Source organism: Tachypleus tridentatus, chromosome 13, assembly GCF_004210375.1.
Source record: "Tachypleus tridentatus isolate NWPU-2018 chromosome 13, ASM421037v1, whole genome shotgun sequence".
NCBI lineage: Eukaryota > Metazoa > Arthropoda > Merostomata > Xiphosura > Limulidae > Tachypleus > Tachypleus tridentatus.
Window position 1 is genome coordinate 29,373,962 of NC_134837.1, and position 27,092 is coordinate 29,401,053.

General features: G+C 32.7%; 1 protein-coding gene across 4 annotated transcripts in view; it reads left to right on the top strand.

Moving 5' to 3' along the window:
- Positions 1 to 26,232, top strand: part of LOC143240470 (ubiquitin-associated protein 2-like) — a 35,711-nt gene extending 9,479 nt beyond the window's left edge. For all 4 annotated transcript variants that reach the window (XM_076482937.1, XM_076482935.1, XM_076482938.1 and 1 more), the window contains exons 2-14: positions 1,022 to 1,193; positions 2,043 to 2,129; positions 3,429 to 3,539; positions 4,659 to 4,872; positions 5,297 to 5,377; positions 7,016 to 7,177; positions 7,610 to 7,668; positions 11,710 to 11,801; positions 14,887 to 15,106; positions 16,789 to 17,040; positions 22,457 to 22,605; positions 24,825 to 25,020; positions 26,008 to 26,232. In XM_076482937.1, the coding sequence (XP_076339052.1) occupies positions 1,059 to 1,193; positions 2,043 to 2,129; positions 3,429 to 3,539; positions 4,659 to 4,872; positions 5,297 to 5,377; positions 7,016 to 7,177; positions 7,610 to 7,668; positions 11,710 to 11,801; positions 14,887 to 15,106; positions 16,789 to 17,040; positions 22,457 to 22,605; positions 24,825 to 25,020; positions 26,008 to 26,217 (1,968 nt within the window). In that variant the 5' untranslated portion in view covers positions 1,022 to 1,058 and the 3' untranslated portion in view covers positions 26,218 to 26,232. The remainder of the gene's footprint in view (positions 1 to 1,021; positions 1,194 to 2,042; positions 2,130 to 3,428; positions 3,540 to 4,658; positions 4,873 to 5,296; positions 5,378 to 7,015; positions 7,178 to 7,609; positions 7,669 to 11,709; positions 11,802 to 14,886; positions 15,107 to 16,788; positions 17,041 to 22,456; positions 22,606 to 24,824; positions 25,021 to 26,007) is intronic.
- Positions 26,233 to 27,092: the final 860 nt, after the last annotated feature.

Sequence of the window (27,092 nt, forward strand, 5' to 3'; positions counted from 1 at the left end):
AAACTTTTCATACACTTAAAGAAATGGTTATTATTCTTTAATATTACATTTATTCAGAGATTTTACTGCAGTATGATGCTAGTTGGAATGGGGTCTTAGAGTGGAGTTAGGAATAAAGATTTTGCTGTTTCCTAAATACAACTAAATTTCTGTTATATTAAACATAATTTCATGTAGCCTAAGCTAAAAAGATAGGACAAGCTGCTTTTCAAAATGTTAATAGTTATAGGTATAACTTAATATATTTTTATAGAGAAAAATAACCCCAGTTTTTACATTCCTACCATTAAAAAGGAATAGTAAAAATAACCCACTAGTGACATAAACATTCTGTGTCCTAAACAAAAAGGCATGCAATTTCCTGGATTCTAAATGAGTTTGTTTTTATGTTTATCAGTTATATTATTATTATTATTTTTAATAAAGCTTTCTGTCAGTTTTGGGATTACTTGATCAAAACCTGGTGCTGACCATACTTTTGATTGTAGGGGTGTTATAATGTTAGTCAGTTCTGCAATTTGCTTATCAAAGGTAGCTGAAGAGTTGGCAGTGAAGCTGCCTACCAATTACCTTTCTTGTGGCCAGCAGTTCAAAATTGGTACTGTGGCTTTGTCACAAAACACTAAACCTTTATTATTATTATGTAGTAAATCCCTTGCAAACTGCAGACCTTTGGTGCTGTTAAGTCAATTGTACAAATATGACCACAGTTGAAAGTAATAAATCTCCACAAATGTTTGAAAACTGGCAAATGTAAATTAAGTTACAACCTAAAGCAATGTCATTTGTAACTTTTAGTAAAGTTTATTTGTTAATACTTTCTTTTGTGTTATTTATTTAAAAAAAAAACATTGTCGAAGTTTGTTTGAATGGTAATTTGTTAATTGATACCATTCTGGTGTATCAAGTGTTGTGCTGTATGCCAAATCAAGCTTGTAATGATATAGGGAATTTGTTTTTTTTACCATTTGAGAAGTTGCATATTTTTGAGGAGTCAAAGATGCCTTTTTCTTGTTTTCAGATTTTGTATATACCCTGCTTTGTATATACTGTGTATAATGAGTTCAGCAGGCCCACCAAAGGGAAGGGCTACTAAAGACAGAGGCAACAAACCACAAACCCCACAGTCTCAAAATGGAAAACCTGCTACAGAAGGATCTAAAGCACCAGATGGGCTTAACCCTAAAATTCAGGTGATTATGAACTTGTAAGTTCTCAGAAAAAAAAGCAGGTGATGCATGCTTTTCCTCCCCCAGTTTCAGAATACTGCCTTCATTGGAGGGCATGTGGAGAGCAAATTAAGTTTAACAGAAATGTGCAGAATGTGTGAAAAAATAGGTTATTAACATCATACATAGATATTTAAATAATGTTTATGATCTATAACTTCAATAGTCTTTTTTCTTATTTGTTTCCATTAAAGAAACTGGAGTTAGACAACTTGGAATTTTTGTAATCTGCTTCATATCCAGACAGAAGACACAAAAGTGAGGCAGTCGAACCATCCAAAAAGGACAACATGGGAAGACACTGAAGAATAGAATTGCGAAGTGCAAAATAATATGCACTCAAGTAAAATGGGTGGAAAAACCTTAGATTTTAGGGTTGACAGAAATAATTCTTTTAAAAAGTTTTTGAATATGACTCAACTCTTGATAGTTGAGTGCATATTTCTGTGTAACAAAAACAATGCACATATTTTACTTTGGTATAACCACATTACTGGAGTTCACTCGGCTGTTAGCACATTTCCTTGATATGTACTTTCTTATAAAACTGCATAAAATGTAATTTTGAGTACGTTAAACTTTTTTTATGAAGTTTTACAGTTACCTGGTTTTGTTTCTGTCATAGGTAATATTCACAAAAATAATACAGTTCTGCATTGCCATTTATTATTATAACACCCATAAATTGAAATGCTACAAATTCTGTGTTGAATTTTAGATATGAAATAAGTTTGTTTTAATTTTGTGAGTAAGACAATATAAATATTTATCATCTGTTGTGTACAAGTTTCTTAAAATTGTCATCTTTTACAGCCTACAGCTGAACAGATCAGGATTGCCCAGATCATAAATGATGCTAACAAAAATGAAGATCCAGATTTACTTGTTAAAGTGGAGCAGGTTATTCTTTTTATATGTAGTATAGTAACTTCGGTCTGTAGTCAAAAGTTAGTTGAAATTTTATGCCTAAAGATTAAATTCATACAAATGTCAGCCTTTTTTTGAAAAATTCTCTCTGTGCTAAAGTTAAATGTATGTTGTTTAAGTTTGATATTCATGTTAGGGAATAAACAAAACTGCATTTTGAGAAAGTTTTAAGTTGATGGTGTTAATCCTCTCATATGGACAGGTCAGAAGTGGGCATGTCTTGATTTTTATTAATTGCTTTCAAAATTTATTTAAAAACTATGTAATCATGGTATATGAATAAATTTGGCATAGAAACTTAGTTAATAAAGATACAGTGGAACCCCTAAAGTGGCCACCCCTTGAAAGCGGTCATTCAATCACAGTCCCTTTTTTTGTTTACATAATCCCTAATTATGTACAGTGGAACCCCTCTAATCAGGCCAGTTTGTCTCAGTCCCGAAGGTGGCTGCTTTAAAGGGGTTACACAATATTAATATTGCAAAAGTTTAAATTTCTTAAGTTTGTAAAGAAATATTTTTTTAAAAGTCCTCAGTCTCACCTTTAATACGAGAATTGCAGCATTTGCTCTCTAGGTATCCCCCCTTCTTTAATTTATTTACCACTTCTATGAGTACAGAATTTAATGTAAAGTGCTTATTATAATATTATCACTCAGGCAAAGCTTGCTACTTGTAGGTTTCTACCTTATTTGAGCAGAAAGCCATAAAATAGAAAATCATATCTCTCTTGCCATGCTCATCTGTCATGTTGACTTTCTTACAAATTGCCAGTAGTTTTATGTGACAATACTATATTATTTATAATCTATAGAAAACCAGAGTTTTAATATCTCAATTACATATATTACTTTTTTGTCTGTTTCACTTCAAGTTCAAACATTATTCCTGTGGGATATACATCAGTGAACTTAGCTAAAATATTTAATTAAATAATGCACCTAAGTACACAGGATAATAACATACTATTTATTGAATAGTGAATTTATTCAACTTAGTGATTGGTAAAAGAAACTGAATTTTTTTAAATATGAGCATTGAACAATTTAGATAAACATGAATTAAGTATTAATGGATGATAATTTCATATTTTCTTAATATGTACCGTATAACTTCCTTTGATATTAATAGTAAATTTATGGCAAGATTCATGTCTCATGAATTCTGAAAATACAGACTTCTAAAACATCAGTGATATCGGAAACTTTTTATTGTTTATTACCATTTACAATTTCAAAAGTGTCTGTTGCTCAAAATTTAATATTTGTATCAGGTGATGGAGATAACAAAGAAATCAAAAGATGATGCTGTTATTGCTCTACATGACTGTGACAATGATCCTGACAAAGCAGTTACATTGCTTTTGGAAGGAGACCAAAGTGAGGTATATTTTTTAAAGTGTTACTGCTTTGGGTGCATAAAAGCAAGGGGGAAAAATCATTCATTGCAGGGATACAGTATATTGCAATGGTTATTTTATATAAATAAAAATTAATAATTTGTAAATGACCCTAAGGCTGAAACATCAATATTTTAAATATACAACTGATATTTGTGGCACTCTTTGCTATGCTGTCATGTGTATGTTGTGTAGCAGCTAAATTGCTAGTTAGTTGTGACACATACACCATGTGAGGCCTAATGAGGTTGCATGGAGAGCCACTTTTGTGAAAGAAATTGTATCAAAGAAACTCATCTGTAGCATTCAAGCTTATATAAACAGACAGTGTACATCTTTCATGTGTACATAAAACATACATATAATAATATAGCTAACACATTCAAAATGATCTAACACTGATTATTTTTGTCTGCCACAAAAATACTATCCTGTTGTTCATTGACAGTCTGACTGAAAGGTCATTCTCACACCAAATATTAAAATAGTTTCCATCCTACAGTTTTTATATTTAATTTGCAAAAGTAACCTCTAAAACCATTTTGATAAATATCAAAACATTTTTATTTGTTTTGTGTAGTGGCTTATAAAACGGCTTAGGGTTACTGAAGTACAAGCTTTTAGGTCATAGTTTTATCACCTCTTGGCTTATTTGAGATTGCATTACAACTTTTGGTTTTGGAAGGTCAGGCCCTTTTTGTATTTGAGCATGCATAAGGTCTTGTAGATACATTTGCTCTAATTCAACTAAAATAATTTCAAAATGAGAGTTGGCTTTTGGAGATCATAATGAGTAACAAAATTGAATCGGGTATATGTGCCCCTCAAAAATAAGACTAATAAAAACGAAAACAAAATTTTGCAGATTAATTTATTCTAATCCTACCTAAAATAATTTTAAGTGCTGCAGCTGTTATTAATTCCCTGTTGCTTCATTAAAACTTTACAATTTATCCTTTATTTTCTCAACTCTGACATTAACTGTAGTGAAATGTTCAATCTGAAGTGAAATAAAAAATGAAAAATTTGAAATAAATTCAGAAATGCATGTAATTTTCATAATTCCAAATGTACTTAAAATGTTAAGTTTTATTGCTCTTTCAGAGTAAATGGGAAACAACTGGCAAAAGGAAAAAACACCGGCAAGTTGCAGCCCAGAAACCAGCAGAAACTTCAGTAACAAATAACACTAGCCCGACAAACAACAAAGAGAACAGAAACAAGAGTGAAAGAAGTAAAGATCGGGAACCTAGAGAGCGGGATGGATTTAGAAATAGAGGCCCTCCTCGTCTAAATAGAATGGGTGGGGGAAGAAACTGTGAGTTTGTGTTTATATACAGGAGATCATTGTTGTTAAGACACCAGTATTCTATGATGTGAAAATAAGTGGAGAAAAATTGCATTACATTATTTGAATGATTTTTCTTGCATGTTGGAAGGTAAAAAATGTTCATATTACGATATATGTCTTGTATGTTATATACTTTGATATTTGTAAAAATAAAGAAACAGTGATATTGTTATATTTAATTTCCTCTTCGTATGGTAATTCATAAAGTTATTTATAGTGTAGTAAAACTTAGCCTTGTACAGAATAAAATTGGAATTTAAAGCAGCATTCAGAACTTTAGTAATATTTACTTTTAATCTTTAAACAACAGTTAAAATCCTTTCAAATATCAGAATCGGTATGTTGTATTCTTTGTTATTTGTAGTTATCTTTTTTTCTTCTATCTCTCAAGGGCGCAATAGAGAAAATGAGAAAAATGAACGTAATCTTGAAGAAAGAACATCAGAACCTAACCGTAGACCACGAGGTGGAAGTAAGTTGTATTTCAAAATGAGATATTTTGTTAATCTCTTTAGATTAATTCTTGGAACTAAGTAATTATTTATAGAACATTTTATTACTATTCGAGAAAGAGAGGGATAAAAAATCCAGGGTGAGAGTTTTGGGGTATATGATAGATTTAAGTCAATTGCCATGGGTATCCTTTCCACAATGTTTTTTGGTCTTATATTCGTAATTTTATTAAACTACTTTTGTCTATACTACACCATTTAGTATAACATAAAATTGTAGCTAATAATGTAGATAAAATAACAGATAGAATATAAAGTTTTACTGAAAACAAATATTTGAAATGTATTTAGGAGGATTTTAGAAGTTACACAAATGTGAGATTTTTGAGATGAAAAGTATTTTTAATCTTAATGTGAAAATCACTTTGCACATGGAACATTTGAAACAAATGCTCTGTATCCATAGCCAGTTTTTTTATAGTTTAATAAAAATAGTTAATTAAAAATTGATTTTTTTATATCTGAAAAACTTGCAGTGTTTACTGATAGATTGACAGAATTTGTGAAGATACATTACATTGAAAGTTAGAAGTATTAAGCACATAAAGACTAAACAAGTACAAAGAGGTGACATGGTCAGTGAAATAGACCAAGCCCATAGTGATAGAGTTAACAGAGTGGATATGTGATATATATGGTGGGAGATCATTTCTGGCAGGAATCATGAAAGTTCTTGGAGCAAAGCTCTCTGTGTAAAATTTAGGATCGTGAAAATTTGAATTGAATATGATTTAATATTTTAAATTTAAACAACTACTTTAGTATTGGCCATCATTACTTGCACATTTTCCAAAACACTAAGTTTTCTTGTTTTACTTTTATTTCTTTTTAAAAAATTAACTTCACATTTATGAAATATTGCAAAACAAAGTTCTTGGTTAAAAATTAGTCAATGACTTGTTCATGAAATAATGGCAAAGTGCACTTCCTTCTATGAGATAAGTCACATAAAGAATAAAATGTGTAATATTCTCAGCTGGGGTGACAAGGTACTGATAAAAATAAGTTTTGGGATTTGAAACTTCTTTCTTTGAAAGCATAACTTATTTGTCACCCAAAGGGGAAAAATAATCATTTTGGTAGGAAACCACTAGAACAGTAAGCCTAGCTAGAGCATCCTGCTTTTGATCAAAATTTGAGAAACTGTTTGTGATATTCATTTGTTTGCCCATTTATTCAATACTTCACTGCACATGATTTTTTTTGAGAATCTGCTTGACAATTTGTATTCGTAAATATGTGAAATAAGCAACCTTAAATCCTGTAGATACCAAATTTCCTGCTTCTTAATAAATATTTACATCTTTATTGCATACTTGAACCATTAATTAATTTATTTTCGTAAATCATTCTGTTGATTATAGCTTTTATATTTTGACTGTACAAACAATAATTAGCTTAATTTATGTGGTGACCTCAAATGATGGTCACAGATATGTATTATAAAGTATTTAATATATTTTAGACAATTTTATCAAGTAAGCTTTATTTATATTTTGATGTAATATTTGGGATAGTTTTATTGTTATGAACTTTTTAATAGGGAGCATTTAGGTTTTCTGAGTGGAGTCCTAGAATATTTTCTTAATTTTGTTTAGGGCGAGGGAGAAGCAGAGGTGGAAACAGGAGTAGAACGTTTCAGAATCAGAAGATGGGTGGAGGATTTGGTGACACCTTTCCTCAGTCTATTGATACATGGACAAACAGCACAGCTGAGCAAGCAGAAATGGGAGTTGGAGGAGATGCGACTATGTCTGTTGGTATGTTAGTAAAAGTGTATGGATGGTTTTTAAATAAAACTGGGTAGCATAAAGTAATGTGACTTTTCAGAAAATTTAAGAGGAATCCTAAGCAATACTTGGTAATACATTGTAGTTTTTTCAACTATCACTGGGATATAGTCACTAATATTTTATATGGTGTCTTTATTAAAAGCTGTTATTTTAGAATATGTAGGATAAAATTAAATTATTTGTAATGTAACTGAGTTATATGTGGTTATACTTAGTAGAAATAGAAAATTTATTTGTATTATTTTCATCTATTACAGTATTTTATTTATTTTTTTTACAAGTTCTCTCCTTTTTGAGTTTTTTACCAACTGTATTAAAAGTTTAAATATTTTAAATAAGAGCATGGATATAAAACAAAAAGTCCAGATGTACTTCAAACTAATTGAACCCAACACTCAGGTAACTGGTCAGATATTGCTGCAGTAGAAGATTGGAGTGAAGAAGATTGGACAGAAAGTGTAAGTTACTGACATGACACATTTCATTTTTAACCTGACTATACACTATTAAGGAATAAGCTTGTTTTTAAAAATAATTTAAACTAACAGATTATTTGTAAAAAATACAAGTTATACAGAAAAATTGCACATAGTTTTCTGTTTTCATTAATTTCAAAATATATCCTGCAAGACCCCTTTCATTCTCAGCAATTCAGGGGTGAAGAATTTTGAAAGTCTAAAGTATATTAAGTAATATAAACCTTTATAGAATAATAATACTGTTGTAACTATTAATAGAAGTTATGTTTCTCATGTAGTGTCTTACCAATTATGCCATGAAAGTTGATATATAGTGGTGGCTTCTTAGTTACCAGAGTTAGCAATACAGATGTCTTCTTTAAAATATCCACGTATTGGATGGCTAAAGTTCCCAATGTGTGTAAATGAACATTTGTGTGTTTTCATTTAAATCTGTGCATCCAATCTTAATCTTAAGGGTCCCTTGTATTTCTTTGGCTCCAGTATGAATATTTTGAAAATCTAAATTTAGGTAACTAACAACCTTTAGGATTATAAACATGTTTTTACAACATTCATATGTTGCACTATATTTAATAATTTTAGGTTTTTGCTTGCTATATACAGCACCATTTGTATTTAAAAACAAACAAACCTTCCCAAACACTTTGGAAATAATCAGTTGTTTACTGTCAAATGAATGTATGGAACATTAGAACTGATTAATGGAGTAACGTTGATGATGTGTTTAAATTCTTTCTCATTAAGGATCTTTTAACCATTAAAGTCGTGGGTCCAACATAATTTGGTCCATAAGTAGTTTAGAAAAATATGTTTAAAAAGTATTCATAAAACTCCATGCTTGAACACCATACACTCCTATATTTCGATTTTTAAATTTTCCAAATTATAAGTTTAGGATACTGTTCTAATACCAAATCTTTAGATAGGTATGAGATTCAATCCCCCTACCCCCATCTCATATTTCTGGAGCTCTGACATAATTTAAAAACTTGTTCTGTGTGTGTAGAGGGAGAGGCAACAGTACACACAAATTTTAAAGTAATTTGGTCAAAAATTGTGAGATTAAAAATCAATGTAAAAATGGGTATGCATTTAATAATTACTACATGCGTGTGGCTTTTACTATTGGTCTCTTGTTGAGAGATATAACACAGCCTGTTTGATATTATAGATTATTATATTATCTATAAATAATCATATGAAACAAATTTATATCCAGCTTTTTCTCAAAAGGCAATGAATGTGAAATGTAATCATTATCATTACTCTGTTTTGTCATAGTAGTAATATCAAATAGAGAAAGAATATTAACTTTTATGTTGAATCTTTATATTATCTATTTCTGTACAAAGTCCTCTAATGAGCCAGTGATAAATTTACTGACTTAGGTGCTAAAATACAGGGTATGATTCTCTTTGGTGGACATAGCAAATAGCCTATCCTGGCTTTCCTATGAAAAACAAATAAACTTTCTGTACAAAGTGAGTAAATTTTTGACATGCTTTGGAAATGTGAACCTACGCATACTGTAACTTGGAATCTGTAAGTTTATTTTCAAAAAATTTGACAGGCAAGTAGTAAACATATGTCTGTTACATATAAAACACAATTTTTAATAAGCTGTTTCGATTAATGATTTATCTGTGAATTTCTAAAGCATATTCTCAACCTGAGGAAAAGAAATATTTTCATTCTTAGAATTAAAAACTTCGTTTTATCTTACATTTCATAATTCTTTTGCAGAACCTTTAAAACATCCATCTATGAAACTATTTTTCTCCAGCCTAATAATTGTATTAAAGTTATCACTACTTATTGGAATAGAAAGTTAGAACATGAAACAAAAGATAAAAACATTTGTTTGAACATCAGTTATCACCAGATCTTCAATTTAATATCTTCAAAGTTTCATTCATTTTTCTTTGAACATCAGTTTAATTTTTGATGTTTTACTGCTCTGAGGACTCCAGAAGTGCAAGAAGTCACAATGGGAACCCTGATCACATTTCTGCATATGTATATTTTAAAAAACAACAACCTTAGTTTAACCTTGAGAGCTTGTTTGAGTCCCTAAGCTCTTGAAATTTCACATTATTCTAATTTTGGTACAAAATTTAAAAGATTTTTACCATTTATATATTTTAGTTGCTTTTCTTCAAAAGTTTTTAAAGATAAAGAAAAGCAATTATTTTAGGTGTTCATGCCCATTTTTACTTTACTATTCTTCAGTAGCCCTACCTTTATTTCCACATTGTTGGTTGTAGAAAAGAATTCATGGAGTCCTTGCTTTCACATTGTAAAGTACAGAAAAATACATTATATGCATTAGAGAATCTCAAAACTGTGGTAAAACTTGAAAAATGAACACTGTACCATTAAGGGTAGACCATTTCAATGTCTCTTTTTCTACTATTTATAACCAAAATATAACTTGGTAACAGGCACCTAGACATTTTGGATTAAGGGCAGTGTCTTGGGTCTTGTTCTGTTTACAGACACTTAATAAAGTGGGCAGTAATCTTTACATGCATGCACAGTGTACTGCTAAATTCCAAACATTCCAGAACATTGACCAGTATTCAAACACTTGTAATGTTTATTTGATTGTCTCTGAACCATATACTATAATAAACATTGTCACACATTTAAAGTGCAATTGTATTACTCTGGAGAATTCTTGTTGTAAGCACTTTAGGGTATGTAAGTTGATAAAATTCCCATCATGGTTTTGGAGCAAGGGTCAGGCTTTTTTTTTTTTTTTCTGCATGTGTGCTTTGTTGCTCTCAAGAGTATTGTATTACAGTATTAGTATGAACAGTAACAACACAAGTGGTAATTTATTGCTTTATCTTAATCAGATTTATAATTCAGTTATTGACAGTAAACTAAACAATGAAAATAAATGTGAGATATTTAGCAATTTAAATTCTGAAGAGAAGTACTTTTAAACTTTGTGACCAATAATGAAGAATAAAAAGGCACAGCTTAATTCATCACCTGAGACATCCTGTTGACAATGCTCTTTGTCATGTCAGCGTACAATTTTTTAACACCTCTGTCCTACAGACACCAAATGAAATGAAGATCCTTAAAATACAGAAAGTTAATATGATTATTATGTAATCCAGCCTTGCATGGCCTCAGTTTTTATATTAAGGGCATCTTGCTATGGAGAGCATTTGAACAGTCAGAAGGGTGCTCTTAATGTTGAGGTTTTACAGTATGTACCATAATTTAACTGGCCTTCCAGCTAATCCATATAGGTAAAAAAAAATTCTATCTGCTTGTTGAATAATGGCCATCCCAGTCAAAGACTGATGCCAGCTGCCAACATAAACACATCAAAAAGAAATAGCCCTAATAAGATTGTTATAGAAGAAACAAATGCTTATATTAGTTGTATACATGTTCACCAAATAAGTAAATGAGGTTGAGATACCTACCCTGAAACCTACAACACAACAGGGCGATAATCTCTGGTTTATTGATTATTTCAGTGTGAATGGAGAAGATAAGATGGTCATATTTTATATTTTGGCATTTTATTATGTTCACTTTATGCCTAGAATTAGATGGATGTTAAAGGGAAGAAGGAAAATATACCAGGGAGAATTTGGACTATGAGAAATCTCACATGACACAGAGAAGTGAAGATTGAGAACTGAATATTTCCTTTTCAAATTACAGAATTATAACTTTAAAATGTAAACATTTTGATTGTACACTATAATTTGATGCCAAGTGTATTGATACACATTTATAATAAATTCTGAAAATAAATATGTAAAAAAAGTGTGCACTTTCACCGTTCCGTATTGAAACACGTTAAATTCTTGCCACGTCTTCATCATCTGGGTGCTCAAGCTCTTTTTGTTTTTCAAACATAATATTAATTAGAGGGATTTGTTCACATCAGTAACTTTCTAAAAAAAAAAGGAATGTACATAGATGTTTTCTGTAACTAGGTTTAGGTATTTCAATTTACAACAGTTAGTGAGGGTTTATCTTTTAATTTAGTTGACGGAAACTAAAGTATTCACCCCAAGCTCCAGTAGTCATCTCCTGCCAGGAGTACCTGTGGATGATGCAACCTCTCATCTTACACACAGGTGTGTTATTATGTCCTATAATTATTGTAATATAATTAACTCTGAAGAGCTATTTGGTGAAGCAGTCTAATCATTCTTAAGTATATGGTATTGGGAGTGTATTTAACAAGATGTACATCATTCGTTGATCAGGTTAAAGTTTGAACATTCACACAAATAGATAAATTATTAGTTAAACAGTGCTGCATAATTAACTGTTTTTGTTTATTCATGTTATTTAAACATGCATGATAGTATCTGTTTCACAAGTGTAAAATATACTTCTAAATTTTCCCAACTCAACATCTACTTGAGTATAATCAGGCAGTTTTCAGAATTTTAAGCCCAAATGAAAGAGAAGGAACTTACTATTTTAATGTTTCAGGAAAGTCTGGTAGAACTTCATTTTTTTTTATTTTTTTTTATTATTGTTCTAATTTTATTAATTTCGTGTTACTGTGTTGTGTTGTGTGATTCACTCTTCATTGTATTAGTCATGGATGCAGCCCATACATTTTATGATCTCTGGATGTTGATTGCTGGCAGTATTTATTGAAAATGTAAAACAGTGAACATCATAAAATTGTAAACAGTGCTCTGGCAATTAAAAATTTGATAGATTGATAATGTTGTAGAATATTAACATATATTTTTCTATTGTTGATTTTATCTTTGGTCATAAAATATTTTGCCAGGATCTTTGGTGAATGTTTTCTCTCAAAGAGTGTCATGGATAGAAGGCTAACAGAATTATTCCACTAATAATAAAACACTAATCAATATGATAGTCATTTTATAAATTAATTTATATTTGTATGTCAGAGCAACAAACATTTTTGCTTACGTTTATTTGTACTAACAATGTTATTTCATGCACAGAGGTTTATTTTTATGTGTATTCACATAAGTACACAGGACATTATTTAACAGCATTTTTTTTTCAGCACCATTATACCTTTGTTATATCATTGTTATCTGGTTCTTCCCCTTGGTGTGGATTCCTGTTTATGGTGAGAGGACCTCCCAGGGAAGGTTCTGTTCTTTCAGTTTACCTCCTCTGGGATCTAAACATCCACCCGCATCTTTGCCGTGCGTGGCGACCCTTGAAGGGGAGGAGAGGATCCTGGTGGTTGAGGGGTCCAACCCTAACACACCACTTTGGCCTTGAATTTCTGTAGACGGGCAGCCTTTGGGTGGCTTCACTTGGGTCAGTTGGCTGGTCCACTTGGGCTAGAGTCAACCAAGTACCAGTGTTGGAAGTTCTCATCGGGTGTTGTGGACAATATGTCTGATGCTGGTGTTTGGGTATAGTTTGAAAACGACCCATAACATTAGTTATCCTGAAGCCCGGAAATTGCTGTCCGCCACTCCATCTCAGACATATGCTGCTGCACTTCGTTCCACAACTACAGTAGGAGTGCAGACAGATCTCTCTGTACCTTAAGAGTATTGTTTTCAAAACAAATGAAAAGCCTTTTGACCTCCATGGTTAAAAAGGTTGATGAATTGACTTATACACCCATCTCTGTTCTTCCCATACAGTCCAACAAATCTCGAGATCCTCATCCTTTGGTTTCAAATACAGGCATTTCTTCTGATACATCCTTTTCTCCAGCCCCATGATGCAAAACAATCATTCGTTCGCATCCTCAGTCACTGGAATCCCCTTCCAACAACAAAGACCTGCCCGATCGACCCAGGGCAGGATCCGTGGAGGTTGATAGACCTCCTCCAAATAAGGACAATAAGGAAGAAAGACGTGGTCGTAAACAGAAGGGTTCTCCAGCCACTTCGCCTACCCGTCATTAAAAATGGCCACCTTGATACAATGGAACTGTCAAGGTTTATGTTCTAATGTGGATGATATCAAAACACTGATTGCTTCCTACCATCCTGTATGTCTTTCCTTACAAGAAACATTTCTAAAATCTGCTGATACAGTCACCATTCGGCAGTTTTCTCTGTACAGAAATGACAGGCTGTGTGATGGACAAGTATGTGGAGGGTGGCACTATTGGTTGATCAGCATGTGCCCACCCTATCTTTGTCACTCAACACACCCTTGGAGGCTGTAGCCATCTGTGTTTCCTTGGGTCATACCATCACATACCTATGCTCTCTGATCACAATCTTTCTCTTTTCAATACTGGTTCTTCCACTTATTTTCATGCACCTAGTCAGTCCTTTACCACTATTGATCTCTCAGTTTGCTCCCCTTCATTATTTTCCCATTTTTCATGGAGGGTTGACAATAATCCACTAGGCAGTGATCATTTTCCTATACTTTTGAGAGAGACTGGCTGTGGTCAGTGCCACCCTACCCTCGTGCCCCGGTGGAAGCTGGACCAGGCAGACTGGTCCACTTTCACTGCTCTTGCAGAACTTGATCCTGCAATTGTGAATCAGCCATCAATAGGCGATTGTGTGGCAGCAGAAACTGACTGTATTATACAAGCAGCTGCTCAGTGTATTCCAAAAACCTCTACACATTTTCCACAATATCCTCATCCGTGGTGAAATCCTGCTTGGCACGGAAGGCTTAAAAACGGGCCTGGAATACTTTCCATAGATATCCCATACTTTTGAACCTCATCACTTTCCAACTATACCGGGGAAAAGGTTGGTGGGTAAGACGTCAAAGCCAGAAGGAATCTTGTCAACATTGCTTTTATATTTTTTCTGTTTTTCAATGACATTTTGTTTTACCTTAATTCCCTTTTATGTATTTTACTACATTTAATTTATTTTTACCTTTTTACTGTTCGTTTGGCGCAGATAGCCTCGCTGCTTTGTGCCATAAAGCACTAAATCAATCAATCAATAATCCTGGTTCTTGGTAACAGAAGCCTTTTTATTTTTTTTCATTTTTCATGGGTTTATAATGCCCTGTGCACATTTTCTGATTTTTCAGTTTTTATTTAGAAACTATATACAACTCGATCAATCTGCATGTAATTAAAATCTGCAGTTCAGCTTTGAAATTTTTTTTCCTGGTATATATCACCATAGGTAACTGGTAGTTCTTTATCATTAAATTGAAATATTAAACATTTCTGTCAGGATTTTGTGATTTGTTAATTCACTTTTTTTCTCCAACATTTCATAGCTTGGGTCTGGCTGGTCTTCAGAAAAATAGCAGTAGTGGAGTTAGTCTAGGAAATCAAACGGTGCTTCCATCTAATGTACACTCCCAGCATGTTTCTGGAGTTCACTCCTCTATGATGGGTTCTCAGTTAAATCAATCCACTACTCAAAGTGCACCAAACCAGTTTAGCATTAGTCAGTATGCTCAGCAAGCAACGGAATCTATCAAGGCAGCAGTAGGGGTAAGTTTGTGTTTGCATGCACGTATATATATATGTATCACACATCATACAATAATACTTCCTTTTAGCCTTCATTTATGACTATTTTGTAAAACACAAGATCCAATCTTGGGAATAATGTATCCTCACAAAAACCGATTTTGTCAAAGTTTAAAAGAATTTTATACACAAAAAGTGACATTTAATTCTTTTCACTAAAAACATGCTATTTATCTATTGTGGTTATTTTCACTCAACCTGTGACTTATTCTGAATAATGTATTTTCAAGCATTATTTAATTAAATAAAAATTAACTGCAGTACTATGAGCAGTGTAAAAAAAATTAGGGTTAACTCTGACAATTGAAAGGAAGAAAAGATTTGATAAGTGTTTTATTTCTTGTTTTTCATGTTTATTCTTCACGTATGGTTATAACAGCAATTAAAACTTAAAAAATATGAATATTTTTAGGTAAATTATGATTAGATTTAGTAAAATAACTAATAGTAATAATGTTTCACAAATTGCACACACACAGCTGCTGGCACTGGTTTCAGTAGCTCATTGGTAATGTAATTCAATAAAGTAACTTGAGCTTGCATGTTCCCTTATACAGAAGACAGTAATTAATCAAGTGAGAATTAGTACTAGGTTCATGAAAAGAACACTGTATGAAATAAACATTATACAAGGATTGAAATACTTTTTTCAGAAATTTGGAAAGGTATGAAGTAAATTTACCTCATACAATGTAAGTAACACTGCTAGCTGACACTAGGCTCAGTGGTTATGATAAAAATGCATGCTACACAGTGGATATGTTTTCATTTTAACCTGTTTCATATCAGAAGTGTATAAAAAGATGAAGTATCAGTTCACAACAGTTGGATTGTTAATCTAATTTCTTCAGTCATGTTTCTCCCAAAACAGTTTACAGTTTTATGGTATGGATGAAAGCTTGTGAGTTTTGATGGGCTTAACTCTGTTTATTGTCTCTCTAAATACAGTAGGACATATAGTCACTTTTAACTCAGTGGGCTTTTTTTACAACTATTTGTGATAACAGTTTTATTCTTCAGATAATAGGGTTGCTACAGGTTGGCTTGGGGTACTGTTCAGAAGTCTTGTCATAACTATGGCTTTTTTCATTAGAGCCTTGTATTATTTGACTTTTTTTTTCAGTATAGTAATATTGTTCTTTACAGAATATTCAGAAAATGCTCTGACAAACAACCTTCATCCATAGGTTAGCCCTGTGACTTTGCTCTGTGGAATGGTTAGGAAATGTGCTGTTAACCAAATATTAAACAGGGAGTCATGCTACTGCAAAACATGAGACTGACTCTCTGTAATAGGTATAATAAACTGTGGGGCCATGGTTTTATGACTAGAGTGATGGACAGATCCTGTTGTTTGATAAGAGTGCATGTAGTTGGTGGAGAGTGCTGTTGACTAGCTGCCTTATCTAGTATTTTCTGTTAAGGACACCTATATTATATATAGTTCTTAGGTAATTTCCATAAATACTTTAGTGTGTTTGTATGCACACACAATTATAGTATGTTTTCTGTTTTTCCACACTTTTGAGTTGTAGATATAAATTGCTTCGTGTAGTTTTCGGATGGAGTATTTTGTCACTTTTGTCTAAAGTTAACATTTTTGAATTATAAAAATGTAATGAACTTTGTATGCTTGATTTCAGGTGGGAAGTTTAAATAGCAACAGTTTCTCCTCTATGACCTCAGGAAGTAGTGCAAATTACTCATCAGGTTATGAAAACTCTCCATCAGCACCAACAGGGCCACTTCAAACAAGTATGAATCAGTCTACTGTGTCACAGCCGTCAGGACAATTTAATGGCACACTTAATCCAAAACCCCTCTCTCATTCTCAGCCTCAACCTATTCCTTCTCGGAGCAAAGCTCAGAGAGTGAGAGGACCACAGTGTTCTAAGGTATGGTAAAGATCTTACAAATATGTCAAAATGCTTTTACTCAGAAAGCTAATATTTTCCACTCAGTTTCTTGGTTTTACTTACATTTTGTACAGAGTATGAACATATCTTAAGTTATTTCTTTGTACTGTCTGTCTCAGTTTGGCAGATTTTACTACTGGGGATCTAGACATACTGGGTATTATACTGTATATCAGAATGGCTGGTATGGGTATTAACACTTCTATTGATCAGCAGAGAACAGCATTTCAACCTCATTAGCTGCCTTATCTAGTCTTTTCTGTAGAAAATTGAGGACACCTATATTGTATGTAGCTCTTGGGTAATATCCATAAATACTTGTGTATGTGTGACCTAGGAAGGTCGAAATGTTCTCTGCTTTATCAATAAAGTATTTATCCATACTAGCCATTGTGAGATACACTTTTATTTCAAGTTGGTTTCTCTTCGAGAATTACTTCACCATGGGTATTATGCTGTTCTATTTCAGTATGAGCCACTATCTTCCCAAAACTTGCTGTAAGTAGTGAATAGCTGGTTTAAATATGAAATGAAAAAAAATGTAGTTCCATTTTTTATAATTTTATTTCACAAGTAAGGCTTACAAATGAAGGTTAATTCTGGTGAGAGGTTCATTCCTATTTCTATATGGGTAACTTTTTAAAAGATCTTTCTCCTACTGTTGTGAATTTTACTTTTCCCACACTGTATGTTTTTCTTAGTTTTGTGTTACTTCTTTGAAAAATTAATATGAACTTGGTAGAACAGAATTAGCCCTTTCTGGACTGGATGATCACACTGATACCTTGAGGTTTTCCATTCTCACACTAAAGATTCACATGGAAATTAAGACAAACGTATTTAATTGGTGTAAAATAATTCTTATAATGTAGTTTTCTGTCATGTTTTTGTTTTAAAGTTTTTCCTGAGACTCTTTGGGGGACATTAAAATACTTCTTAAAATTTAAATTTTGTTATTGTATTAGAAAGCTCCATTTCACATAATCAATTTCAACGTGATTGGTCTTCTTATTTCTTTAGATATGTTATTTTACCAGTTGTAGTAGTTATGCTTCCAGCTATGAGTTTTAATACATGTGTATACTGGCAGTGATATTTTTTATCAAATTAGTATCTTTATTGCAACAATATTTCTTAAAAGTACAAAATAAAATGTTATTGTAGATGTTGAAGCGTGCAAGTCTACTTGTATTTAGGTTGTGCGTTATAAAACCTAAATAATGTCAGGTCTTAGACAGGAATAAATTAATGCTGTACTCTGTATATTTTTTCAACTGTCTGTAATAAACTTATTTTATTGTACTAAGTTATCAATAAAGAATATTTGTCTACCTTGTATCTCAGAACAACTGGTATGGGTATTAACACTTTTACTAATAAGCAGAGAACAATGTTTTGACCTTCTTGGGTCATCTTTAGGTTGAACTAGACTGATCTAGGAAGGGCGAAACATTGTTCTCTACTTATTAGTAAAAGCTTTAATACCCATACCAGCCATTCTGAGATGCATTTTAATTTCAAGTGGGTTTCTCGTCATCAAGAATCTTGTCGACCTTCATGTTATTCCTTCATTCATAGAGCAGTTGTAGTGACTTCATTTAGTTTTCCAGCTGTGTTGTAGACAGGCACTCAAACTGTTTTTATGGGTAAACTTCATACTACACATGTTTACATGGCATACCAACAACAGAGTTATAGGATGACAAAATGTCAGTGTCTGCAATTGTAATTATTTATTATTATAGAAATCCTCTATGTAAATAAGTACTGTTGCAATAATGACACTAATTAATCTTAAAGCAAATGTCTTGTAGGCTTCTGTTAGGTGTATTATAATAATACTTAGTTTTTGTCTGTTGTGATAATGCACATGCACCTTTTAGTACCTAAATGTGAAAATGTGCACACATCACTTCTGTAATAGACACAAAAAAGTGTATTATTATATAGATATATAAATTGACAAATGATTTATAGGTGGTCTAAGGCTTGTTCTTTGGAAGTAAAGCATACCAAATTAAATCTGGAAGAAAGGGAAAAAAATCACTTGAGAAAGAAAGTGATGATTTTCTTTAGTAAATATAAACCTGTGCCAGTGGGATGGATGTTAGAAAGCATATTAGTGCATATTATTTATCAAATATTTTTTGAGTAAGAAGTTGTTGAAACAGAATTAGGATAATCTTACTTAGTTTGATGTGCAGGAGTGCACTTGACATTAGAAAGGACTAATTTTAGTATTACACTATGTAATAAAATTTTACTTTTCTTGTTCCTGGGCAGAAAGTGTTATTTCCCAATTACTTATGCCTAAAGTAAATGGAAAACACCGATTTTTTTTCTTCAAACTTTGCTTTTATGACCTGGGAGCATATAATGAAAACATGATGGGAGACTATATTTAGCCTTCCCGCTAGTACTGTGGTATGTCTACGGATTTACAACATTAAAATCAGAGATTTGGTTCTCCTCGGTGGGCTCAGCAGATAACCCAATATGGCTTTGCTATAAGAAAACACACACAGAGACTACATTTGGGGCTGATACGTGAAAGTGATTTACGTTACAGTCGCAAATCTCAAAAACGAAGGACTATCTGCGCTAACCATACCTAATTTAACAGTGAGGGACGGCAGCTAGTCATCACCATGAAAAACTACTCACTTCTAAACATTTTGTGTAACTTTAGTATAAATACATGTAAATCTTGATTGATCGTTGTTTTATTCAGACCTTATGTAAATGAAAATGTGCAAATGTGCCCATTTTACATAGAAAATTTGGGTCATTCCGTGTCAACTGAGCGAAGTTGGTTGCTTGTCCATCTCAGAATCTCTTGAAACTTTGTAGAAATGATCTTTGGCATTTGAAGCTGACACCTGCCAATTTGTTATCTGAAATTATAACATTTTTAAAATTCTTTGCCCAATGGAAATTTTCATTAAATCACTTGCAAGTTGGAAATTGAACGAGAGCCCACTTTCAGATGTCTATATCTATTGAAATATAAGTCTTAGTGTCTTCAAATTTTCAGAAAATGTTCAGATATTTCTGGTGAATGGAGTGAATGCAGCAAATGCTAGCAAACAAGCCTCAGGTTTTTGCTTAAGACCTCTCAAATTCAGCATTTATTCAAAAATTGCAAATAAAGTGGATTTTCAAAAAAATTAGGAAAAACATCTCTTATACATATCTATTTGATCAATTTTATTTTAAGAATAATATCTGAGTTACATTACAAATGCCTAAAAATCTGTAGTTCTGGAGTATTAATGGGAGTTATGGCCAATCAAAGTTGATGCAGATAAAAATTATTACTTTTCTAATGGCCAGATGGACATCTTGAGTCATGGGTCAGTTGATGAAATTCATAGTAGTACAAGATAGAAGTATAGTCTATTTGTGTGCCAAGTTTCAATATCCTTCCATAATGCCTTCATGTTCAAATAGTTAATTTAATCAAATAATTCAACTTGCTGATTGAAGACAAAGCAACTTGAGACCTTTATTGAGAGAGATTTTTTAATCATACAAAGGTATTTATTAACTCGTGTATACAACAAGCTCAGAACAGATAAAAAAGTTGCAAGTTCATTTTTTACTAGACAGAAATTTTTCATATGACTCGTGAATTACTTTAGTCGTTGCAGGATCCAGTGTGTACTGCCAACCTGTGCAAGTTGTTCTTAATGGTTTAATGTAGCACTGCCCATGAACAATTGGATCACAACAAATGTCCTCAGGATGAGGCCACTTGAATGATGGAGATGGACCACTGGGATGCATGAAATTCATTTTTGTCTTCATGCTCCTGATCAGTTTCAGATGCCAACCCTAGCCATCACTTCCCATCATAAATGCAGGCTACATACTGGCCTGGATGCACCTTTGTTGCTGAGGCTGTCACTGCACTTGAGGAAAAGAATACTTCATCTTGTCCAGACACTGCTGATCTTGAGCTGTTCTCCATCTGGAATGAAAGAATGGTTGTCTCTTGTGCCTGGAATTGTCTGTGCATACTTGTATCTCATTTCCAACATTTCAGATCAAGGCAAATTCTGTGTTTAAGAAGGTCTGTGTCTTCTTGTCTCAGATTTTGTAGATGAGTCAATTTTGAGGTATAACAGTGAACTGTTTGTAGCACTGCTCTCCATTTGACAACTTCACACCAACAGAGCAAGGTGGAAGTGCAGCCATGGTGAGTGAAACACAATGAAGCACCAGGATCTAGACTAGCTTTTATATACTTTCACTAGCAATGACAATGCAAGGAAACATGCCCAGGCATGCATGTGGTAAGCAAGTTGCAACAAGTTGGATGACATCAGCCCTATCCTTGTTCATACTGAAATGGGGTGTGTTAAATATTGTTCTACACCAGAGCGTGTGCATAAGCAAACTAAGGTTTTTCTTGAAGTTGCTGTGACGACCTGATGACGCCATAATAGTCTCTCTCTATGACAAAACAGAAATATTTTTAACACTAGCCCATACTCCCAACAATGAGTGGATGCATATGTAGGGTCAGCAGTATAATAACTTTAGCATGAAGGCATTATGGAAGGATATTGAAACTTTGCACACAAGTTAACTATACTTCCATCTTGTACTACCATAAATTTCATCAACCTTCCCATGACTCAAGAGTTCCATCTGGCCATTAGAAAATTAATAATTTTTTTTTTACCAATGTCAACTTTGATTGGCTATAACTCCCTTTTATACTCCAGAACTACAGCTTTTTAAGCATTGGTAATGTAACTCAGATATTATTCCTACAATAAAATTGATCAAATAGATCCTATGCATTAGAGATTATTTTTCCTCATGTTTTGAAAATCCACTTTATTTGTGATTTTTGAACAAATCCTGAATTTGAGAGGTCATAAGCAAAAAACTGAAGCTTGTTTGCCAGCATTTACTGCATTCTTTCCAATTACTAGAAATGTCTAAACATCTTCTGAAAATTTGAAGACACTAGGACTTATATTTCAATAGATATAGACATCTGAAAGTGGGCTCTCGTTCAATTTCCAACTTGCAAGTGATTTAATGAAAATTTCCGTCATAGGGCAAAGAACTATGAAAATGTTGGAATTTCAGCTAATAAATTGGCAATGTCAGTTTCAGATGCCAAAGTTCATTCCTACAAAGTTTCAAGAAATTCTGAGATGGTCAGGCAATTGACCTTCTCTAATCTTGCTAAGTTGACATTATCCAGGTCACAATATGCAATGTTTGAAGGGAATAATGGCCATTTTATGTACTTTTACAACATAAGCAATTAAGAAATAACACGTACTATCCAGGAACAAAAATTGTGTTACATAGTATTATTTTTAAATTTTTTACTGGCAGTGATTCCAAATTTGCTTTGTCTTTTCTCTTAATTAAGATTCCTGAATCTGCTGTAGAGATGCCAGACAACTCTGTTATGTCTCTAGATGTACAGTTTGGAGCCCTAGAATTTGGTACAGATTCCTCTCCATTTGATTTTACGGCCACTTCGGAGACATCTTCAAGTTTTAGTGAAAATGTTATAAGGTAATAGTTTGGGGTTATTCTTGAAGTAAAAAAAAAATTTTTACACGTTATTTACAAGTTACACCCTTGTGCAAATTATTTGAAACAAATGGTCATTTTACAATATTTTCAGCATAGCGGCCGGTGTAGGATCGCTGGACCCGCTGATTTCCTTTAATAGTCATTTTTTCGCACAGATGGCGTCATTAGATGTGTTTTGCAGTAAGGTTAATCTATTTTTGGGATATATGATGAAATTTTGAGGAATATTACATCATTTGAAATTGCATTTGGCTTTTCTCAAAAATGAGGCTATTTGTTTTACTGCTAATCAGTCGTCTTTTAGCCATCGTACACAATGGACGTGACTGCTAGAAAGCGTACAAAGATTATGACACTGCACAAGTACGCCGGCATGACTTACAGGGAAATTGCAGGCGTTGTTGGTGTTAGCCTATTGATCGTCAGCTGAGTGATCAAGGCCAAGGTGAGTACCGGATCTATCAGTCCGAAACGTAAAGGAAAATGTGGCCCGAGAAAGGAAAACAACGCCAAGAGATGACGTGTACGTGGTTAGGGAGAGTGTGAAAGATCCACGGAAGACAAGTGATGCCATAAAAAGAGATTTGGAGGTCAAAGGAATAAAAGTCAGCTCTTCAACAGTTCGTCATAGGCTTTTTGATGTCTGTCAGAGGGCAACAAGACTAATCAAAAAACAACTTCTTACCAACTCAATGAAGAAAAAATGGTATCATTGTGGTCTGAAATACAAAACTGGATTCAAGAACAATGGAGGAAGGTGTTATTCAGTAACAAAACTCATTTCTTTGTACAGGGTCAAAGAAGTATGCATGTTCGCAGATCTCCAGGTAAGAAACTTCAAGAATCTCACATCAATCATTTCGTAAAACATCCCTTGAAGAAGATGTTTTGGGGCTTTTTCAGCTACTATGATGTCAGAGGCTTACATATCGTAGAAGGTATGATGCGAGACTAGAGTACATCGAAGTTCTCCAGAAAAGAGTCGTTCCAGAATTGAAAAAAAGAGATTTCCAGATGGATCTGGCATTTTTTCAGCAAGATCTAGCTCCATGCCACACATCGAAATTTGTGAAAATATTTTTGACTACAACATGAATAAAGGTGCTGGACTGGCCTGGAAACTCTCTGGACCAAAATCCTATTGAAAATCTTTGGGCAATTTGTAAAGAAAGTGTTTGGGGAAAAGACTGTACTATGAAAGACAAGCTAATTGAGGTGTGGTACCGTGATCCAAAAATTAGTAAAGATTGCAGTCAACTTGTGGACTCTGCCAAAGCGGATTAATGATCTTCTGAAAAATAAAGGCGATTATATCATGTATTAATTTGTGAGTAATTTTTGGATTCTCAGAAATAAAACACAAGAAGTTGAAAAAAATCGTAATTTTTTGTCTTGTTTCAATTAATTTGCACAAGGGTGTAAATTGTTTGTGGTTATCACAACTGTTCCTTCAGAATGTTTAAAGAGTATGCAAAAATGTGTTTGAGCTCAGTATCTCTGTGAAAATACTGGTGTAATTAACTGTTCTTTGTAATGGTGCTTATTCATATTTGTAGAAATAGCAGTAACTTTTTGAGTTTCTATTTTTCTACACAAGTGAAAAAATTATAAAGAAAACAGTTAATTTCAGTAGTTCCATCCTGGATAATTTTTCAACCTAAATTTGCCTAGAAGTTCAGCTTGTTACAAAGCACTGCATTTTTATATAATCACAATCATTGTTATATATACAAACTATTATAACTTTTGTTATTACTCATTGGCATTGTTGTTGTTCATTTCATGATAGTGTGGTATGAAAAACAACTAAATGAACTATATTGAAAAAAACCTTTAGCTTTGTTATTGTTGTTTTAGTCTGTATCGTAGTGAGTTAGATTGTGGTAGTGTTAAATTGTGTGTGTAATTATATAATTGGTTCCTTTGATGTTGAAAAAGTGAATTTTACCTGTTAATGGTTTCAAAGTTAACATCTGGCTGGCCAGAATAAACAGTATCTATTATTTTTTCCATTTAAAGATGTTGTGTCATTTTATTACTAGGCTTTGGGTTTGTGTATTGATATGAATATGTTTGAATATAATGTTTATAGAAATACATTACACAACTTACCAGTCAGGAAATATGTGTATTAATTTTTAATCTCTCTTTAGTGTGTGTGTCACTGTTTACATGTGGTTATTGTCTTGTGCAAACAGCTCCTCCTTGCCTAGTCATTTGAACAGCCAATCAGCTCTAATCATGCAGAAAGGCAGTAGTGTTCCATCACAGTCATCACTGGGTTCATCTACAGGCTTAAATAAAGACTCGTTTACTTTGGCCAATCATTCGCCTCCTGGTGGACAAACACAAGTCAACCAAGATTTAGCCCAAAATGTTGGTCAATCCCAAAAGGTAATTATTGGTTTTGGACTTAGTTGACTCTTTCGGATCGAACTATATCATATTTTTATAGGTGCAAAATGATACCAGGTACTTGTTTAAATCACCTGTTTACTTTGGTGATGATTAATTAGAGCCCATCTTCCAGTCTACTTGAATATTGTTTTGTCATTTTCATCAGTGTTATTTAGAATCATGAACTGCAATCTTTTTATGTCTCTTTGCCTTAAAAAGTTTTCAAATAACTGAAGTTATTTCTAACACTTAATAAGTGTGTGAGAAATGAAGAAAGTGTAATGTACATCATACAACCATAAACCTGTTAAATTGTCAGTAGTATGCTCTATTTATCTGTTGTTTTATTTAAATATAAATATGGTTGTAATGTTACTAATAAGTCAATAAGCTACAATATTGACAGCTACAATAAGCTGTCATGTTGTATGTTTGAAGTGTCTGTGTTTCAGATTTAGGAACTTTTATGGGTTATTATGTTTTATTACTTTAAAATTTGTGCTAACCTTTATAATGATCTGGCATAGAAGAGGTTAATTTTTAGATCCCTTGCTTGAAATTAAATCACTTATTAGTACTTGCCACAAAGTGCAGATAGCCCTCATGTAGCTTTCGTAAAATTCAAAACAAGCATACTAATCACTGCCACAAAAACCAACAGCTAAGAATGGTTGTTTATAAATTTTGGTTCACTTTCTTCTCTGGTCCAGCATTGACAGATGGTTAGGGTGCTTGACTTACAATCTGTGGGTTATGGGTGCATTTTATATGGCAGTCAATCCCACTATTCTTTGGTAAGAGTAACCCAATAGTTGACAGTGGGTGGTGATAACTAGCTGCCTTCCCTTGTAGTCTTGCACTGCTAAATTAGGGATAGCTAGTGCTATTAGCCCTTGTATAGCTTTGTGTGGAATTCAAAACAAACACTTTCTTCTTAAATGTAACTTAACATCAGAAATGTATTCATTTATATTTTTTCTTTAGATTGCAGGACCTCACTCTCTTCTGCTCAGTTCTCAGACTGAAAGAAATCAAGTTAGAGGGTATCCCAGTCAACGATCTTCTCAACCTCAGCTTGATGGTAGGCTGGATGTTTATCTATTTATTAAAATAGCATTATTTTTCAACAATTTTATAAGTGACTCACTGTTATTCTTTGTCATGTTGTTTTGGTTTTTCATTGTATTGGTGTAAACTGTATGCATCTATTAGTGAATGTAAGATTTCAACCTTCTCCAGCCTGGTGGATTTCAAAGTTGTTTGAGCAAAAACTTATTGTACTTTTGAAATGTCATTGATTTCTCCCTGCTGAAACCATAATCAAGGATGAAGTGCACTGAAAAGTATGTGATTTTTGAAGTTTGATATTATATGGAACATTGTGTAAAAATATTTAAAAGAAAATAAAGTCCTAATTAACCCTTAATTATAATTTGACCTAAAATAATAATTCTAAATTTGGATAATTTATGTTTATAATATAAAGCCTGTTGAACAAAAAGAACCACATTTGGCATTTGTCTCGCTAGTACAGTCGTCTTAATAGGATATTTTATAATGAATATTCAAACCAAAATTTGGTAGTTGAATGTTTAGGGGTTTTCTCCATGTTTTAAACACTCCAGGCTTTAAATTCTTAAATACATATCATCATGTCTTTCCATCATCACAAAATTAAATGGCACCTTCATTAAAAAAACTCGTGGTCAATATTCACTACAGTATATAATTTTTTATAGTTCACAATGCTTTGTAATCACTACACACACACATTTTAAAAACAACAAACAGACAAAAGATATTTTAGATTTGTTTCATTATTCATTATTTTGTGGTGAACAACTGTAACAAAACAAACTCAAATAGAAACAAATGTAAACTAACAACAAACTGTAACAAAAAGCTACAGTTGTTTGATGTATTATGTTTCTAGTTTTTACCTTGTAGTTACTTCTATGATAAGATTAAGTTAAGTATACATTAAAAATTAGTTCTTATATTTGGTCTCTATATTTTGTCAAAGAAGTAAATCCACTTTTTTTGTAATGATAGTACTAGTAAAAATTTAA